This window comes from Cyprinus carpio, chromosome A3 (genome assembly GCF_018340385.1).
Source record: "Cyprinus carpio isolate SPL01 chromosome A3, ASM1834038v1, whole genome shotgun sequence".
Classification (NCBI taxonomy): domain Eukaryota; kingdom Metazoa; phylum Chordata; class Actinopteri; order Cypriniformes; family Cyprinidae; genus Cyprinus; species Cyprinus carpio.
The window spans coordinates 23,943,952-23,964,519 of NC_056574.1; the positions used below are offsets into that span (position 1 = coordinate 23,943,952).

Consider the following 20,568-nt stretch of genomic DNA (forward strand, 5'->3'; position numbering starts at 1 on the left):
GAGCACTTCATGCTTCCTGCTGCTGACCAACTTTATGGAGATGCAGATTTCATTTTCCAACAGGACTTGGCACCTGCACACAGTGCCAAAGCTACCAGTACCTGGTTTAAGGACCATGGTATCCCTGTTCTTAATTGGCCAGCAAACTCGCCTGACCTTAACCCCATAGAAAATCTATGGGATACTGGGAAGAGGAAGATATGCCAGACCCAAGAATGCAGAAGAGCTGAAGGCCACTATCAGAGCAACCTGGGCTCTCAAAACACCTGAGCAGTGCCACAGACTGATCGACTCCATGCCACGCCGCATTGCTGCAGAAATTCAGGCAAAAGGAGCCCCAACTAAGTACTGAGTGCTGTACATGCTCATACTTTTCATGTTCATACTTTTCAGTTGGCCAAGATTTCTAAAAATCCTTTCTTTGTATTGGTCTTAAGTAATATTTAAATTTCTGAGATACTGAATTTGGGATTTTCCTTAGTTGTCAGTTATAATCATCAAAATTAAAAGAAATAAACATTTGAAATATATTACTCTGTGTGTAATGAATGAATATAATATACAAGTTTCACTTTTTGAATGGAATTAGTGAAATAAATCTACTTTTTGATGATATTCTAATTATATGACCAGCACCTGTACATAAATTAGTTGTAGATTGCATTTTTGAGTGAATGTGAATGAAACTATCAAAAAACCAAACAAACAAAAAAAAAAAAACCCTGAATATGCCTAAGATTTGACTTTTATTTATTGTTGTTATTATTATTATTGTTTTGTGAGTTATTTGGCAGAATGTCTGAACGACTATTTCTATATATCCACTTTCACTATATGAAAAACAACAACAAAAACGTCTGAACATTTTCTTTTCCGCCCTAGACAGACAGACATGCAGGGCTGGACCAACCTGAGGGTGAATAATGATCAAATTTTATTTACTGATTCGATTCTGTGTTCAGTCATGTAATTTATTATCAATAATAATAATAAGAAAAAATGTTAATAAAATCGAAACATTAAGATTAAAATGACTTTCATAGTTACTTATCTTAGATTTACAAAACAAGTATTTTACACATGTATCTGACATTAATCTTGAAACAGTGGAACATATCATATTTAATATGTCTTCAGCTACATGTGGAGTACAACACATTATTCTCATGAGGGCGCCGCCACTACAGGATCTTAACGGACGTGTGACGTATGCAGTGACGCACACGCGTCGGACGCGCATGTTGCTTAAAACCGAAGCGCCGCCTCTCAGTCGCTCTCTTTCAATCGGACTGGGGACAAAATGGTGAGTGGTCGACTCTGCTGCACAATCCAACCTAAATCAGAGTCATCCATCTGATTTGAAACGTATCCTATCCTGTATGTAATGCATAGATGGTAAGCAAATGTGTAGCTGTGGTTATGGAATGTAACGCAGCGCCTGAGTAGTTTGCACATGGCGTGTGAGAAAATGGCAGCGTTCTGCCCGGCTTTGAAATCTTGACGCACATAAAACGATTTAAATACATTTTAGAAAGAACAAAGATTGAAGTAAGGTGTTCTAAACCATTATGGTTGTGAAATTGTGCCCCTATGTTTTATTTTTATCGTCGTTATGAATGATCTGCCTGCGCGTCTTTTTACGGCCTATCAAGCGAAGTGTAGTAAATTTGTCACTTGACAAAGGGCTACGTTAACGTTAGTAGGTTTTTTTTTTAAATGCGGTCCGGTTTGTCAGTCTTAATGTCTGTTCCCACGTGGCGACCCTTTTAATGTAAAGTTAACCTTAGACTACTAATAAAACTCTTCTCATGCGAAAAAATTCTTTTCGCAATTTAGGAGACTTTAGAAATTGAGGTTTCAAGACCGGAGTAGGTTTTATTTTTTATTTTTTTAAATCCGTAAGATGGGCTTGTTTCAGTTCTTTTAGGGCAGGGATAGGCAACTCAGGTCCTGGAGGGCCACTATCCTGCAGAGTTTAGCTTCAGCCCTCATAAAAACTCACCTGCCTGTATCTATCTAGTAATCCCGAAAACACTGATTGCCTTGTTCAGGTGTGTTTAATTAGGGTTGGAGCTAAACTCTGCAGGACAGTGGCCCTCCAGGACCGAAGTTGCCTATCCCTGTTTTAGGGGTTGCAATTTGTATCTTAAGAATTGACCTAGTATAAAGTTAAAGTTGTGGAAACTTGTAGGTTGTGTGAAGACAAGTTTTCTCTTCCACAAATAATATTACATTGTTACAAAAGTGGAGTAGATTCTGAATCTGGGTGTTTTATTAGGATTTTTTTTTTTTTTTTTGTGCAGTCTCACCGTAAATTTTCAGCCCCACGCCACGGCTCTCTGGGCTTCCTGCCCCGCAAGAGATGCAAACGCCATCGTGGCAAGGTGAAGAGTTTCCCTAAAGATGATCCCAGCAAGCCTGTTCACCTGACTGCTTTCCTTGGATACAAGGCTGGCATGACCCACATTGTCCGTGAGGTCGACAGACCTGGCTCAAGTAAGTTAAAAGTTTTAAGCGTTAAGATTTTGTTGCATGTAGAAATGTGAAGTTAATTTGCTTTTAATGTGTCAGTGATGATATTCTCGACGGGCGGACATATTTGGGCCTTTAGCCCTTGCTGAATGTCGAGTTCTGAGTGCAGTTTCATACCAAAGTCCTGGTCCTGAACCTGCATTCTTGTTTTTATTCTAACTTGTGCTTCTTGTGCTTAACAGAGGTCAACAAAAAGGAGGTGGTTGAGGCAGTGACCGTTGTGGAGGCTCCTCCCATGATTGTGGTGGGTGTTGTTGGTTACGTCATGACCCCTCGTGGCCTGCGCTCTTTCAAGACCATCTTTGCTGAGCACATTAGTGATGAATGCAAGCGTCGCTTCTACAAGAACTGGTAAGGCTTGGTTTTGTTGACTTATGATTGGTTGCATGTTTAGTTTGGAGCTGATGGTTGCTGGTCAGATTGAACATTGTCATGTTTCTCTGAGCCAGTCTAACGTGTCGGTGTGGTGCAGCTCCGCTCAGGTGCCTAGTGCCCTGATGAGCTCCGGGCTCCTCTGGCTGGTGGAAAGGGCTCCTTAGAAACCATGCCATGAGCCGAAATGACCTAGTGCTGTCGACGCCTCCCCTTTACCATGAGGATGGGCAAGCAGCCATGCCCAGTCTCCTTCCACTGGCCCGCTGGGCTATGAAGGAACTGTGCCAACCTTTCCTTGTGCCCCCATCTACCACTTTCAGGTACAAGTCCAAGAAGAAGGCCTTTACCAAGTACTGCAAGAGGTGGCAAGATGAAGAGGGCAAGAAGCAGCTGGAGAAAGACTTTGCCTCCATGAAGAAGTACTGCCAGATCATTCGCATCATTGCCCACACACAGGTGAGCTTACAAGCTGCATCTCACAGAAGTGTGGGCTTTGGTGACAGCTTGTTTTTGAAAAGAAAGCTGGGAGATTATGGATAAATCTCATTCAGAATGTCTCTTTATTGGTCTTATGCAGTTAATGAAGAAAGTCCATTCCACGTGTTCGTAATGAATGTAATTGACTTGATTACAAGTGAACTAAGACTTTAATTTTTAATTTTGGGTTCTGTGAATTTTTTTTCCAGCCCTCTCCAAATTCTTTCTCTTGATTTACTTTCAGAAACTCTCACTTTATTATAGATTTATCAAAATGGCTTCTGTAATTTCATGTAACTTTCATTATCCGTAAAATTCTTTATGAAACTTTGACAATGTAATAACATTTTACAGTTGCGTTGTCAGTACATGGTAGTGTACAAAATAACTTGTATACTGTATGGTTTATGGATAAATATTGGTTGTATCACTTGTGTATTTCTAATGTATACATTGCTTTATTTAATGGAGTTTTACGGTCAACTTTCTGTAGATGCGCCTGCTGCCCCTCAGACAGAAGAAGTCTCACTTGATGGAGATTCAGCTGAACGGAGGCTCCATCGCTGATAAGGTTGACTGGGCCAGAGAGAAGCTTGAGCAGCCCATTCCCATCTCTAACGTCTTTGGTCAGGATGAGATGATTGACATTATCGGTGTTACCAAGGGTCACGGGTACAAGGGTAAGTGGATGGCTTTTTTGTTCAACATCTGTCTTTTTCTTTGAATTGACAAGCATTGTGCTCATAATGATGAAAGACATGGATTAATCGCGTCAGGCATGGCGCCCGAAACGCATGAGGAAATTTCCCATGCTGCCTTCCTTCTGACAGCACACTTGCCATATTTTAATCAAATGAGCTTCTAAGAGAACTTTTTGATTTAAAGAAATTTTTCTGTAGGTGTGACAAGCCGGTGGCACACAAAGAAGCTGCCCCGTAAGACCCATCGTGGTCTGCGTAAGGTGGCCTGTATTGGAGCTTGGCATCCTGCCCGTGTGGCTTTCTCTGTGGCTCGTGCCGGTCAGAAGGGCTACCACCACCGCACTGAGATCAACAAAAAGGTGAGGCCTCCGAATTAGACCCAAGCTTTCCTGTAGGACCTGTTTTGAGCGTCCCTTTCCTCTGTAGTCTTGTTTCTCATGATGTTTTGCTTTTTAGATCTACAAGATTGGTGCCGGCTATCACACAAAGGATGGAAAAGTAGTTAAGAACAATGCCTCTACTGAATATGATCTGTCCAACAAGAGCATCAACCCCCTGGTGAGTATGCAGATGCCTGCTTTATGTGGTTTTCAGGTACTTCAGGCTGTGTAGTATAGGGTTTTAAACTGGCTTTTTTTTTTTTTTTTCACATTAGGGTGGCTTTGTGCACTATGGTGAAGTGACCAATGACTTCATCATGCTGAAAGGCTGTGTGGTTGGAACCAGGAAGAGGGTTTTGACTCTGCGCAAGTCTCTTCTGGTCCAGACCAGCCGACGTGCCCAGGAGAAGATCGACCTCAAATTCATTGACACCACCTCCAAATTTGGTCATGGACGTTTCCAGACCATCGAGGAAAAGAAAAGCTTCATGGTGAGTGCATAACTGCTTTATGACCCAGTGGTTACTCTGGACTTTACCCCTGCTGTGACCTGAGCTCTCACAATTAGACTGTGGCCCAAAAATATTAGGCTGGGGCTAAGTGTCCCAAGGCTTTGGTAGATGCTGCCCTTCTAAGTTTGTGTACCACACCTAACTGCCTCCTTGACTATGATCTTCAGCAGATCAGTGCACTGTTCGTAACCTGTTTCAGCCTGTCAATCTGAGATTTGGGTTCCATTCCAGTGCAAGATAAAAAAACAGTGAGGCAGGGGAGTGGTGCCTCTCTTTTGCTTTCTCCCTGTTCACTCTCTGATGACATGATGATAGTTTTTATATAATATACCTTTTTCTTTATAAAAGTAGTCAGTTAAATCAGCCGGTAACCAGTCTTTTCTTTCAACAGGGACCCCTCAAGAAAGACCGCCTTGCCAAGGAGATGGCTTAATTGTACTCTGCCACTGCTCTGTCTGGTGTTGTCATGCAGTACTGCGGAGTTGTTTAATAAACAACAAAATGAACCGTCTCAATGGAATCTTTATTTTCGCATTTCAGAATGGATAGCTTTCAATCAATGAATTGACTTTCAGTCATTTGGGATTTCACTGGATGATTGAAAAAGGTTTTACAGTTTGTACAAAATATTTGAGTAACAAAAGTTGTCAACTGTTCACAATCTAAATGTTAGTGTACATTAAACTAATCATCCTAATCTTGGTTATATGGACTCAACCCAAATTGCTTTTGTCAAGAAATGTAGTCCAACTTTATTGTGTATGATCTCTGCAAAAGGTTGCTCCAAAATAATGCTGCAGGAAGCAGATCAATTGCAGCCTTGTAGATCGCCTTGACTCTGTGAAAATCCTGGCCTTCAGGAGCTTGGTTGATAATGAAGACAGTCTACACTAGTCAACATTAGAAGTGGACCAAAGATTTATTAAAAAGGTGAAATATGCACTGTATAAATTGACAGTTTTTTACGAAGGTGGAGAGAAAAACGGGAAATTGCTAGCCAGACAATTAAGAAAAAAAAATGCCAACACAATACCAGTAATTAAACAGGGAGATAGAATGTTTGCACCCAAAGATAGTTTTTCAGCAATATTCTGAAAAGCTGTATACATCCATAACGCATACTAAATCTGTTCAAAATAAGATGGAAGATTTTCTCTCCAATGTTGAAGTGCCAAGTTTGCAGCCAGATCAGCTGGCAGTGATGGAGTCCTCTATTTCAATAAGCAAAATAAAAAGTTATTTCATCAAGGAAAAATGGATAATCACTGGGTGCTAACGGCTTGCCTGTGGAGTACTATAAGAAATTTGTAGAGGTTATAGCTCCAGTACTTAGAGGTATACCAAGAAATGTTTAGGAAACTGCGAGCACCCCCAACATTTAACGAGGCCTTTCTTTAATCCCTGAAAAAGTTAGATTTGTTACAGACCCCTCAAGTTTTAGACCTATCAGTTTATTAAATGTTGATCTAAAAAATTCAAAAATCTTAACCAATCGCCTGCAAAAGGTGGTATCAAACATTATTCATCCTAACCAAGTGGGATTCATAAACAACAGAGCTTCATCTGACAATGTAAAATTATTTTACCTAATTTGGACATGGCTAATTTGGACAATGCTTTTTTGTAAGGAAAAATATCCATATTCAAAACGTAATAATCACTTGAATGATGAAATTCATATACACCTAGGATGCCTCGGGGGTGAGTAAAACAGCCTAATTTTCATTTTTGGGTGAACTAACCCTTTATGGCTCTGAAAGTTTCACTTGAGGTCAGGAAGCATAGAAAATGCCACGTTTAGTGAGACTGCAGGATTCTGACCTCAACAGGGCTGTTGGGATGCTGCAGGGAGGCATGACTCCAGAAGGTCTGGTAGTGTGAGTAGAAAGCAAGGTGGAGGCAGACAACGGGCCTCAAGACGTATGCTTGACCCTGCATCCCCACAGTAATCATTTTATGCCTGCAATCAGCCTGAAAAATGACCTTCAGGATGCAAAAGGGGTGCAATTGTCCACTCAGACTGTGAGAAGACGACTTCATGAAGTTAGCTTGAGAGCCAGAAGACCAGCTGTGAGGGTGCCCCTTTCCAGAGCACACAAACTGGCACATCTGCAGTGGGCCACAGAACACCGCAGGTGGACAATGAATCAGTGGGGTTGAGTGCTCTTCACAGATGAGTCCTGGTTCTGCGGGAACTTCCTAGACAGGTCTGGCATGGTCCTGGGGAGAGAAATTTGCCACAAAATGTTGTACAGCATGACCGTATTGGTGGATCATCAGTCATGGTTTGGGGAGGCATCTCCATGGGGGGTAGGACAGAGCTTGTCATCGTTGAAAATGGTAGCCTGACAGGCTAAAGATATGAAATCCTGAGATCAGTTGTGCTTATGGATGACAACGCTGGCCCACATCGAGCAAGGTTGGTGACGGAGGAGGGCATCTCAAGGATGGAGTGGCCAGCCCGGTCACCCGACTTGAACCCCATTGAATTCATTTGGGAGCAGCTACAGTCAAGAGTGCAAGCATGCCAGGTCCCTCCGGGAACCTGTGTGGATTTGCAAACAGCAAGCCATCCCTCAACAGAATATCCAAAACCTCATCTCAAGCATGCACAGGTGATGTGAGGCTGTGATCAGTGTCAGAGGTGGTAACACTAACTACTGGCTGGTTGCCTCAGTGCATAACATTTGTTGTTTCTTGTTGATGACTTTCTTGTTGCATTTGTTAAACCATGCAATTCATGTTTGTTTTACAGTACGAACTCAGATTTTTGATCTGCTGTAACATGCAATAACGTCTTGTTTTGTTGAACTGAAAAAGCTTACTTTCCTGTTTTGGGTCCTGCTTCAAGCTCTGACACTTCACATAAAGTGACTACAGTACAGTATACAGTACATAACCATTATGACCATTGTGCGGCACTCCAAAGGCTTTACACTGCCGCACTGCAGGCAATAATGTTTAAGAGGCATTTCTAGTCCATTGTGACTTCAAATGAATCACAAAAGTACTGAAGTACTGAACAACAAACAGTTTTTTTGATGCACTCTTGTCCTTACAAATGTGTGACCAGCCACTTCACACCTTGTGACAAACAATCATGTCTGGGCACTATCAAAAGTAATTAGCCATGAAATTCCATTGATGACAACATTAATTAATAGCAGACTTACATGTTATACATAAATTTTGAACAATACCCTTTCTTGTCTTTGGACAACTTGGATGAACTTTTTTTGATCCACTTCAAATGTTGAATACTGTGTACCTTAATAAGTATTGTACGTTCACAAGGCTTCTCTAGAGGACCAAAGTTGATTCAGAACACGAAAGTTCACTAATCTCAGCTTGATTAAAACACTTGTACTATGTGCTACATTTTATTCAGTAATTCTCCATATTTAACAAGCATTTGTTTCAAATTCTGTGTATAATATTCTGCTAAATTACTTTATTTTGCAAAGAGCTCCAATTAGCTCACAGTCTGACAGCAGCTTCATTGTAATGAGGGATGATAGGACTGATTAGGGCACTGTCAGGAATTCTACCTATTTTCCCTGTTCATGTTCATCTGTCCAACTGCAACACCCCACAGCACTCATGACCAGATGTCCATACCAAAGAAACAGCTGGCTCCCCCTCTCCCTCTGGCCTCCCACCCCACCCCACCATTACATCATAGTTGGACGAGGGCTGCCAAGGACTTTCATTGCACCCTTGCCCTTTCTGCCAGATCTCCTCATGTGTAAATTTTGCTATAGTAATCTCAAGCAAAAATGGCTAAAGCTTCCCAATCCCTCTAGGTTCTGTCTTTGAGAATGGAGCATTCCTCTGAGCATTGGGGGTGTCAAGTTTGGATTGAGGCTTTTGTTTACAATAGTCTGAAGGGAGCTCACCTAATTAAGACTCTTTGTCCTCACTGACTCGTTGCAAAACTGCTTCCCCATCATTTCACATCGTAATAAGAACCCTGGAAGCTCTTCACACACTGTTTAGACCTTTCTTCCTCCTCATACGGTAGATATCCTGCACTCTTGGCAAGAATCACTTCGCCCCTCACCCACCATCATTCTGGCAATATTCATAAGGATTTATCAAGGATGGTGCCTTCATTTATTTATTTTTGATGAGCTAAGACCTTTGAGTGTTTTCATCACTTTTTTTATTTCTCGCTGCTTACTTAGACAAACCCCCTCAACCACACACTGAATTTGCAGTGGTGATTGGTCAAAGGGTGCTTCTCAAATAGAAAACTGCATTCTAGTGAGATTGCATCATTCCTAGACCAATCCTTCTGAGGCTCAAAGGAATGAAACAGTGTACTATGTCCACTGGCTGCATCATAAAAGTTCCTGGCCCCACAGTCGAGGCACAAAAATACTATTAAGTCAAAAATATGAAACAATTTTGTGTCAATTCAGTGAAAAACAAAATATAATTGGGTGTGTAGATTTAATACAAAAAAAAAGAGGAATCTGCACACCATTTAAAGGGCCGAAGCGGTATGTCAATGTGGCCGAAGGTCGAGTCTGTGTTGGTCTCCTCTCTGCGCTGTGCACTTACATAAGGAGCTCTGGCAGGGCATAGCTATTCCCCACACTGTCCTATCTTCTGCTCTCCACCCCTCGTCCTCTTCCCCTCTCGTCATAACTACCCTTCATTACATTGTTTATGCTCTCTAAACATGCTGGTTACAGTCAGTTAGCGCACTCACTGATACCATTGTTTCTATATTGTATGATTTATGCTTAAGTATAGGTTATATCTTTTTTTTTTTTTTTTTTTGCATATTAAAATTATGAGTATATAAATATATATTTAATTTTTTTTTGTCATTGGTTATGTTATTTTACATTTTAGGAGGATAATATAATGCCCAAATGCACTTGTCTGCTAGTAGCATCATAAAGTGCACAGATGTTTTGTAAAGGACAAGAGCATCTGCGCAACATATCTGTGCAGAAACCTGCTCTGGACTTTTTAAGAATTAATCATAATACTAATAATCATACCATGATTATATTTATGTATTTCTTTATTATTTGTTTGTATTTATAACTCTTATTTGTCTACTATTTTTGTTCTTTATCATGTTGTAAATAAATAAAAATATGGAGGAAAAACTAAAATGTAAAGAAACTTTTGCAATAATATTCAAATACATTTTTTTTTATAGTCTAAGGCAGCCATTTCTATATTTATTTATTTATATATTTATGCATATCCTTTATAGACTGCATTGAAACCCCACAGTATGAATAAAGAAACCGTCTTATGTTGCCATATATGATTGCAGAAAATAATACACATGCCTTGGTTTTATTTTCTGAAGAGAGACGGGGTAGAGACAGTGGACAGTCCTTGGCTAGAATCTGCTTGACTGCAGCCCTCTGATGCACAAGTGCTGCACTGTGGAATCAGTATTCTGAGCTGGTTCCTATGGACACAGCATTCTAAAAGCCAGCAACAGCATCACCAGACTCCTGAGCAGAAGACAGGCCCAGCAGGCGCTTTCTCAACTAACCACTAGAGGGCGAGTGGCGGTGCAGTACATGCCACCGTCTGTCTGCTTTTGGAGTGGGGCGCAGGAAAACGGTTGGTGAGCAGTGGTTGATACAGCTAATAATTAGCCACGGGCTGTTCATCTGTGCCATTTATGTGAGTGAGAGATCTGAATTTGTTGATGTTGTGTCATAATTTACATTTATTACATTGTCAATGTCCCTTAAAACATGAGTAGTCCCTCATTAGCTCATTAGCCGGTTCAGTTGTAATTCGCAGAGTTTCTTTGCTTTACGGTTTTCATCCGAATGGTTTGCATTATTTTGCAATTGCTTTCATTTAATTTAACGATCAGCAAAAGGTCTCGATAAAACAGTAAACAATAAGAGGCGAGTATGATTTTGTATTAATATAAAACATAATATATAGTGCTACATATCGATGTGTGATATGTAGTGTTTAGATATATGCAGGATATTCTGTTATGTATATTATTTTTATAAATATCTCCATACAACTTATATAGGGTCAAAGGGATGCTGGAGCCTTTTTACCATGGTCTGTCTGAATACTTGATTCTGATTGGCTAGCAGTAGCAGGTATGCATTAAAACCGTTTAATGCACAGCTAGTTCCAAATCAGTTTAATCACTGTTTTAAATTCATGAATGCGCTGCTTTAATTGACACACAGAGAAAGTTAAGATGTTGGAGATCGAGCTGTGCACACACAGAAACCTTAAGGAGCGCAGAAACTTGTTGACAACCCTTTTACATCATTAACAGTTTTAACTTGTCAATGCTGGCAAATGACCATGGTATAAGCAGAATAATGCACGGCTAGCTGATGATTTTAATGCACTCCGCAGAGGGAACCGTGCATTAAAATTACACACCTTACGCCTTACACACACACACACACACACACACACACACACACACACACACACACACATATATATATATATATATATATATATATATATATATATATATATATAAAAACCACCAATACTTAAAAAAGCATCAGTTGCTGTTCAAGGCAGTATACCACTCTTTTTTTCTGTTTCAGTCTTCGAGTCTCATTTTATTCTAAACTTTGCCTGACCCGGGTGAACTCAGCTGAGCTCAGATCCCAAGTGAGCATCACAAGCTTGAGATACCCCCAAAAAACAGACACAACACAGCTGTGTGTTGCATCTCATCCCCGACTGTTTGAAAGGATGATAGAGATACACTGAATTTTATGCTTGCTGGACAGTTGGCTACGTGGTCTGGGCTTATATAAGTGTGGTCAGGGGCTGGAGACACAAAGGCAGCAGCTGTGGGATCGGGCCTTTAGTATTCCCAGCCAGAAGGGGACAGCATGTTCCTCGGACCTCTGAGAAACCAACCACACACACAGTCTCTCTCTCTCTCTCTCTCTCTCTCTCTCTCTCTCTCTCTCTCTCTCTCTATCTCTCTCTCTCGTGCTCACTCTCCACTCTGATCACACAGCACTGCAGAGAGACACACAAGGCACGTTTGATCATCACAACAGGAGAGAGAGGGAGAGGGAGAGAAAGGAAACAGATACGCGTACAGACACACAGACGGATGGGGAATAAGAATGGAGAGAGAGAAGAGACAGAGAGAGGTGTCAAATGGAGAGGTAGCAGGAAAGAGAAGGCTGGAGATGGGTAGACAGACACTGACAGGTACACAGCAAGGGGCTAATACCTAACATCATGTCTCACAGCAAGATGCAGATATTGACACTCTGGGTAAGAGAAAAAGTGAGACGGATCCAAAACAGATCCGATGCAAAGGCAATATTTGAAGATTTAATCCTCATTTATACTGACAGTGTTTTTATTGCTGGAGGTCACCAAGTCACTGTTGTTTCTTGCTGGAGGGCTGCATAACTGCCCATAGCTTTTGATAACCACAAATTAAATTTACTGCTCTTATTTTCATTTTTTTTTGCTGCTAAATATTAGCATTTTGCAGAAAAAATAGTATATAAATTGCAGCAGTGAATAATGCATCATATCATCGACTAGTTGAACAGTTATCATTTTATGAATAAAAGTAATTTCTGACATGGTTTCTATGTGTTGTCACAATTCCCAGTCACCAGTCAGAGCTGTAAAGTGTTTGAGTAAATGTAATTAATTGCTGTACTTGAGTATCTTTTTGGATACTCTGTAGTTTTAATGAGTATCAAAGATATTAGCAACTTTTACTCTCTACTTCACTACATTTTTTTTAATTAGCATCTGTACTCTTTACTCCACTACATTTGTAATGAGTGTTGCAATTACACATGACATTTTACATGGCACTTAGCCTTTTCTGCAGCAGTTTATTTCAGCTACAAAAGCGATAAAAGTGATATCACCAACTACAGGGCACTGAAAGTACAATATCTTGCCCTTACTCAACCAAACTTGTCAACAAGCACAAACGTATAGGACTTTTTTGTATTTTTTTTTTTGGGACATTTCCTTCGAAAATGAAATGTAACCATCATTTCCTCAGCGGTCTATGGAGACTCCTATGTTCATTGGTGCATCCCAACACACCACACTTTCAATGGCTCTTTGGCGCTGACATTATATCTCCAGCAGCTACAGCAAGAAAACAGTAATGGAGGACCACTCCTTCTCACTCAGAGCTGTGTATATGCTAATAGGGCAGAGAGCGTCACAAATGGGTGAGAGTTTCACCGAGTATGACATCACAATCTGGAACTGTGTTCCTGTGGCTCAGTGTTAGAGCATTGCATTGGCAGTGCAAAAGGATGTGGGTTCGATTCCCAGGGGAACACGTGTTAGGTAAAAAAAAATGTATAGCCTGAATGCACTGTAAGTCGCTTTGGATAAAAGCGTCTGCTAAATGCATAGATGTAAATGTAAACTGCTTGTGTGGAAAGACTGTTTATGATTTTTTGGGATTATAAAACAATGAGTGAGTGGATTTTTACCATTATAGACTGGTTGTTTTCACACAATGGGGCCACACAACTGTGTTCAATCACCTTATAAATGTTTTTTTTTTTTTTGCATTCTGTGGCACCTTTAAGTACTGTTAAAATCAGATACTCTGAGACTTTTACTCAAGTTGTTTTGAAATTGGTGACTTGTAACTTGTAGGGGAGTAATTTTCACTGTAAGATACCCGTACTCAAGTATGGTTTTCAGATACTCTTTACACTTCTGCCAGTCCTTTCACAGTCCTATCCTCTATCCTCTATCCTCTATCCTCTATCACAGTCACCAGTCCATTCACTAACCTTAGTCACCAGCCCAGTCCACTGGGAACTACATTTCCCAGCATCCCTTCTGGTCAACACCGGCACTCAGCCATCACCACAGCTGCTATAATTGATCTCTTCAAACCCTGTATAAGAGCAGTTACTCTCCACTTCTTCCTTGACTGGTCTCGTCTCTCCACATGTGAGGAGTTACCCGGCTACTTCCTTGGATACTTAAGCCAAGTTCACACTGCACGACTTTAAACGTCGACAGATCACTGTGCTGTTCAGACTACATGACTTGATTTGTTACTTTAATCACACATCGTGACAACACTTCAATAAACTACAACAATGATCCACAAAATACACAAGCTCACTACAAAAAACGCAAACAACTATTTAATAGAAAATTGACCACAAAAACAAGTTAAAAGTTGAACGGGAATTGCTCAAAACAACAAGTGAAACGGGAGTTGTTTATTTGAAAATGGACATCGGGAAGAAATTAGTGCTGCAAGCTGTTTGTGTGATGATCTGTTCTGAAAAAATTTGCTCCATTTCTTGTCCAAACTTTTTGTAAAGCCATGTTGCTGCTGCTGTTTTTCTTCCGCTGATCTCAACCCATGCCTTGCTCTCTCATTGGCTGTAGCTTGTTGAGACACCTTACACCACGTGATGTTCAGTCAGCTGACCGGTCCAGATATTTAGCATGCTAGATATTTGTCTGCATCGGCGATGAGTCAGCAAGCGTCGTTGAATATTTCGCACATAAAAATTGCTGAGCGCTGGTCACCCACCAATTTTTCCCCCATCACAGCCCAACCTGTCGCGAGCTCATTGACTTGCAAATCGGGCTTAAATTGGGCTTAAAATCCTGTAGTGTCCAGTCTTCACTAATGCTCACGATGCTATCTGTCTTCACTGAATTATATACTCACCTGTTTACCACACTGCTTCTCTAAATTACTATAAAGACTTTGTTGTTGACATTACCTCCGAGTCTTCTCCTTCTATACCTGTCACATATGTGGGCAGAGACGAATCATATAGGACAGTGAAATACTTTTAAAGGGATAGTCTACCCCAAAATAAAAATTCTGCCATTCTTTACTCAACCCTCATGTCGTTCCAAAAAGTTTTGGTTCCTATTGCCTTCCATTGTATTTTTGTCCATACAGTGGAAATCAATGGCAAACAAAACTGTTTCCAACATTCAAAACATCTTTTGTGTTCAACAGAAGAACCTCATACAGGTTTGGAACAACATGAGGATGAGCATATGATGACAGAATTTACATTTTGGGTGAATTGTTCCTTTAAGAGCCCTCCCAAAACTGGTAAAATATCCTTTATAATATAAAATATATGCAATTAACAATTTTTTTTTTTTTTTCCCATTCAATGGGTGGACTGTTCCTTCATAAATTAGAAAATGATCATTGAAAATAAACAACTTCTGGTCACTTAGTTTCTGTAATTCTCTGTAAGGGTGAACAGAGCTTCGACGATATAGAGGGGGGATAAGACGCACTTTAGACATGGAATATCTCTCCTTCTTTTTAATACTCTTTTTAAGGGCTGACAGTTTGTGCCTCCCAGCCACAGATGGGGATCATTGGAGAGGGAAATGTAGGTCTCGCTGTATGCCAGCGCCACAGCACCAGTGTCCACACACATAGGCGCTGACATCACTGCAAACCCTGTACTCAAATGAATGCCATTTTCTCATTTTCTTAAGCTCCTTGTTTAATTATACATATTTGAATTGCATATGTAAAATCCCAAGGAAAAAAAATCATATGTATTTGAAAAAGTGAGTTCAGTAATTCCTCATTTAAAAAAAAAAGATAATACAAAAAGTATAGTTTTGAAAAATCCATAAAAGGCCAGTAACAAAATTTATTGAGCTCCCCTCTAATGTCTCAGTTGTTTTTTAAATAATACATTATATAGATATTTTGCTCATGTCTCATATTTTATTGATTATTTCTCATCATATTCTTCTAAAATAAATAGATATAAACAATACCACATTCATTTTTCTACATTTATCATTTCAACTGTCATTATTTTTCTTATTTTATTTGTATTAAGGAATTTCAGGAGAAATATATTTTAGTGTCACTAAAATATAACTCATATAAACTGTAATAGATATTAATTCAGTGGTTCTCAAACTTTTTGACTCCAAAGCCCCTAATTGTCCCCAACAATATTCAGTGGCCCCATGACTTTAACAGTTGTTTGTGATTTACTAGATAAGATAAGAATTAAAAATTGTTTGATTGTTCAGGGGATGAATTAAAATAAGAAATATCTTGATTTGTAGTTATTTTGGCTTATTTTAATGGTTGTTTCATGGTTGTTCACTTAAATTCTGCTGCCCCCTTGGATGTATGCTTATGCCCCTATTGGCCGCCTGCCCCCCGGTTGAAAACTAATATCAGTCTAAACACAAATATGTAAAGCACAGAGAAAATATGAGCAGAGGCAGCAAACATGCTGCTACAGTATGTATTGCCATTGCATAGTTTGAGAGACAGCGGCTCATTTACAGGAAACTAAAGAGTGAGCGTGTTCAGCCGGTAATCTTGATCTCAGGGACGAAGAGGCTATTACCTGATGATTGATTTGTCTGTTTAAATCTGTTGATTTTTTTCCCCCTTTCTCCACAATATTGTAATGAGGAGAGAGGGAGCTGGGGGGGTAGAATTTGATTTGTCGGATGAGAAGGATGGGAAAGTTGATGCGAGAGATGTCGGACTGTGGTGAAGGAGAAAAAGGACAGAGCGAGTGATGAATGTGTAATGGAGAGGAGGATAAATGTAGAAGAGAGCGAGAGGAAAAGAAAGAAGCAAGAGCGAAAGATGGGGGGAGGGGTGTAGCATGCAAGTAGATGATTCACAGAGGAAAAATGAGAGATTGTGCAGGGGAGGCAAATTAAGGACAAGCATGTTGGCCCAACAAGATGGAGCGAGATGGATGAGGGAATACATGGAGTGGGAGAATGAGGGAAGCATTTTAATTCAGAGAACTGAAAAAGGCATAAAACACTTCTTGTGTGTGGTTGTAATTTCGCACTCTCTCTGCCTCCTTGGTCAAGGGAAGACTCATAAAATGGCTGTCGCTTATAGACAGCGAGTCAGATTTCAGCATTAATCCAATATGTATAGCAGCAAAAATTGCTCAGCCTGAGAAAATTAATTTCTCATAGGAAACTTTGTTGTCTAGATTGACATCCCTTACAAAAAAGAAGTTTATTCAAGTGTGGTATTAGTATACTTCTTTTAAACTAAAAATAGGAAAGTATGCTTTTAGTTTACTTTTTATGTACTTCTCAGAAATGGGCTTTATGTACTCCTCAGAAATATACTTAAAATGACATTTAAGTATACTTGACTTATACTTACAAAAAGTCTAAATATACTTGAACTTTACTTAAGTATACTTAATAAAATAAACTTGAAGTATACTACTTTTTGGTAAGGGATATCCTCTTATTGAGCATGATTTTATGCTTATATGAACTTATTCCCAAAGTAAGACACAAGCCCTTCACTGCTCTCTGAAGCAGTTCTGTCCTACTCGTAAATCTGGGCCTATTATGTGCAAGAAAGTGATGCTTTTAGTATTCTAGTTGTGGGAGAACACTTGAGTAGGTCACATGTTTTATTACAAACCTGTGTTCTGTTTCTCTGGAACATGGCACACTTTCCCTCCATTTTTCTGGGTTCACTCCATCAGAGCAAAGCAAAACATGCCGAGTCACTCACACTCATTATTAGCGCAACAGATACATTACACACTTAAGAGACCGTTTCCCACATATAGATGAGCCTGGAACAGATGAGTAATTACGTGGCCTGTTACTTCACTTCCCTACTGTTACTTACTCACGTCTGACTCATTTGGAAAGCCTTGTGCTCGCTCACAACACGGCCTGCTGGTTTGAATGGCGCTCGAGACTTCGTCAGGTGCGTGAGGGTTTGCAGACACAGAGAAGCAGCGAGTTTGTTCCCCCTTGGGTTTGTCTGTTTATTCATCAGGACTTAATGCATCCAAGTTTAGGATCATTGTGTTTTGGCACCTTTAGATTTCATTTCAAATAAAATGACACGTTTAAAATGAATCCAAAGAAATACGAAATGGCTAAGGCGTGTGATTCTGAGAAAACTGAGTAAAAGAAATACACGTGGATACAAAGAAACAACTCAGAATTAAAAAAGCAGTTTTGTCATTATTTGTTTGCTTGGTTTATCACCAAAGCATATTATTATAATGATTAATTATAATAATAATTAATAGTAATATAAACCAAAACAGAAAGAGTACACAAAACATTAATATTTAACTTTTTTTCTTAACATTGCTTTTCCCTTTATAATTATCATTATCCTTTAAAACTTAAGTTTCAAGAGCAGGTTTGCTGTAAATTTATAGCATGCATTTAATCTTTGTATTCGTGAGTCACTTAGCTTCGCTTCTTGTAATATTTCGTACTTTATTTGTCGCTTGCATTTTTGCAAGTATTTATTTCGAGTTCAGCATCCTCTTCTTTTCCTCCCCCCTCCTCCCTTTTTTTCATCTTGGCAGTCATTTCTGGAGTCTTTCAGTGAACTCTGACCCCTTTTTGTCGCTCGTGCCATTGAAGGGGTTTGCATTAGTTTTTCTGTCGTTCACTCCCATGACGACCGTACGCGATAGTAGAGAGAAAAAAAAGGAAGCAAACAGGGACTGAGAAAAAGATGAGAAGGTTCTTTTAAAAGAATAAAATTTTGTCTAAGGTTGAACGTCTTTGTCAGTCTCATGTTACAGCAGCTTTGCAGTGAAGATTCTCTGTGATTTCGTCCATCGTCTGGCTACAGTCACAGCTCAGCGACACAGAGTCTCTTTTCCAACAGATCATTACCCAGCAAACAGCGGTTTCACTTTTTGGCCTCAGAAAATTCTTGATTATTATGTTAATCTATTTATAAAATTAATATATACATATACTGTATATATGTATATATATTGTACCTTTTGTAAGAGAGTGCACACTGGGATATTTCTTACTGAATACCTTGCTGCAGTTGTTCACAGTTTTTTTTTTTTTATAAATGCAAATAACAAATGAACAAATAAATAAATATGAATATAGTGAAGAGAGGAAGAAGACTTATGAGGGAGCAGTAGCTTGATGATCCATGTAGACCGAAGGGTGGTGAAATGCTTCCATAACAAAAACATGTCAAATCAATGCCACAAGCTACAGCTCCCGTCATGGGTCGAAAGAACCCTTCTGCATATCTTTTATAGCCGCTCTCCATTTCAAACCAGCCTTATTTTGTCAATGGCAAAATCATGCATACATGTGTAGTCTTTGATCGAAACGTAAAAAATCCTCCTGGTTCCTCCAAAGCGTGAAAACACATGGTACATGAAGTTTGATCTGTAATATTTTGGGCCTCCACCCCCCTCTGCCCTCTGCACTGCTATCTATATGGGGGGAGGTTGTGCCTCATACGGGGGTGGTGCGTCGGTTGGCTGTGTTAGTGTGGGATGAGTCTTTCAGGTCCTTCTGGACGCAGTTGTGGACCTGCAGGAAGTTGTGGTCCCTCTCTGAATTGTAGGTGGTGGTGGGGGTGCCATGACCACCCTTTAGGGTGTCGCCCCCACGGGTGAGTGTGTACATGGAGATCTCGGTGGAAGGCAGAGCCCCGAAACCCTTCAAGCCCACTGGTGAGGCGTCGCGGGAGTGCGAGGGATCTGTGGAGCGGGATGAGGAGCGGGAGCGGCGCCGGTAGCGGTACCGGTAGCTGGGGATGCGTGTGATAGCCGAGCCCTGCAGGTAATCTGCGGCCCGTGCACCCGCCCGCAGCTCCCGGTGCCGGTCGATGAACATGTGCACGGCCAGCACACCCACCATTTCAGCCATGATAAAGGACAAAGCACCAAAGTAGAAACTCCAGCCATATGAGTAGCTGTTCTTCTTGGAGTCGCTCTTTGAAGGATCCCCCGCATTGGCTGATATGTACACGATCATGCCAATGATGTTACTGAGGCCTGTGGGGAAGAGAGGAGATATTTTAATCCCATACTCTTGAAAGGGTACCGCCGCAGTGACGCAGCTTTTATAACAAATTTTTTTTTCAGGGTGTGCAACACGTTTTCATGTGCCTTTTATAAAAATTGCTACAAAACGCCATAATTTTCCAACAATATAAAGTCCCTGACTAAGGTTAATGAGAGCTGTTCATTGATTAAAAAAAAGACAAATAAGCTTTTTATGTTGACAACTTTTGAAGACAACAATGAAACAATGAATTTTCATATACAAGAATATATACAAGAATATATTCACATACAAGAAGTTTATTAAAGTTACTGTTGGTATGCATGTTTGTGTTTTTGCAATATCATACATGGTTTAAGTCATATAAAGATACACAAATTGTTTTCTAGGAAAACATTAAAATACATTGTGTGTCTTAGATGAAACTTCAGTGGTAAGTTTATCATCAGAAGTTTATCTTTGATGTTTAATAATTTCTGTGATCTGCACTGTGGATTAAAAACAATGATGAAATTGCTTAATTTAGCCAAATTTAATAATATATTTTTTAAAATATATGATAATAGCATGGAAATAGATTTTCACAGCTGATAAATTCTCTATTGACTGGCAAAAAGTTCATTTTAGACCCTGGATGTAGCTGAGGATGACAGAACCTTACTGCCATCTCTATGCCTTACAAAATAAAGTGTAACTGCCCTCTAAATGGTAAGGTTAACACAGCCAGTTTCTCAATATCCTTAACCCCTTAGCCATAAACTAAACGCTGAGTGCTTTAATTTGTCAGAGTGAGCAAGT

General features: G+C 39.9%; 2 protein-coding genes, 1 long non-coding RNA gene and 2 other non-coding genes across 6 annotated transcripts in view; 4 read left to right on the forward strand and 1 right to left on the reverse strand.

The window, feature by feature from the left end:
* The first annotated feature begins 1,169 nt into the window (after positions 1 to 1,169).
* Positions 1,170 to 5,483, forward strand: LOC109064818 (60S ribosomal protein L3). 2 transcript variants are annotated; one of them, XM_042725373.1, is made up of 9 exons: positions 1,170 to 1,303; positions 2,304 to 2,496; positions 2,715 to 2,883; positions 3,228 to 3,363; positions 3,878 to 4,064; positions 4,284 to 4,444; positions 4,542 to 4,643; positions 4,741 to 4,956; positions 5,369 to 5,483. In XM_042725373.1, the coding sequence occupies exons 1-9, from the start codon at positions 1,301 to 1,303 to the stop codon at positions 5,408 to 5,410; spliced, it is 1,209 nt and encodes a 402-aa protein (XP_042581307.1). In that variant the 5' UTR covers positions 1,170 to 1,300; the 3' UTR covers positions 5,411 to 5,483. The 2 variants fall into 2 exon arrangements, with proteins under 2 accessions (XP_042581307.1, XP_042581316.1); XM_042725382.1 differs by lacking the exon at positions 1,170 to 1,303 and adding an exon at positions 1,374 to 1,395.
* LOC122139149 lies at positions 4,121 to 4,218 on the forward strand. The gene has a single exon (XR_006156021.1). It is a non-coding gene; the product is annotated as a small nucleolar RNA U83B (small nucleolar RNA).
* Positions 5,152 to 5,286, forward strand: LOC122139147. Its single transcript, XR_006156019.1, has one exon. It is a non-coding gene; the product is annotated as a small nucleolar RNA SNORA54 (small nucleolar RNA).
* Positions 5,484 to 10,477: 4,994 nt separating the features above from the next.
* LOC122137629 overlaps positions 10,478 to 20,568 on the forward strand; it is a 33,644-nt gene continuing 23,553 nt past the window's right edge. The window contains exon 1 of the long non-coding RNA XR_006154978.1: positions 10,478 to 10,635. This is a non-coding gene — a long non-coding RNA (uncharacterized LOC122137629). The remainder of the gene's footprint in view (positions 10,636 to 20,568) is intronic.
* Positions 17,733 to 20,568, reverse strand: part of LOC109054108 (voltage-dependent calcium channel gamma-2 subunit-like) — a 71,816-nt gene continuing 68,980 nt past the window's right edge. The window contains exon 4 of the mRNA XM_042725394.1: positions 17,733 to 19,760. Coding sequence (XP_042581328.1) covers positions 19,216 to 19,760 — 545 coding nt within the window. The 3' untranslated portion in view covers positions 17,733 to 19,215. The remainder of the gene's footprint in view (positions 19,761 to 20,568) is intronic.

What these genes read in the sequence shown, in the direction of transcription:
- LOC109064818 (XM_042725373.1), top strand. An exon ending in GCATCATTGCCCACACACAG is followed by an intron (nt 3,364 to 3,877) that starts GTGAGCTTACAA and finishes AACTTTCTGTAG; the next exon opens with ATGCGCCTGCTGCCCCTCAG. An exon ending in AGGAAAAGAAAAGCTTCATG is followed by an intron (nt 4,957 to 5,368) that starts GTGAGTGCATAA and finishes TTCTTTCAACAG; the next exon opens with GGACCCCTCAAGAAAGACCG.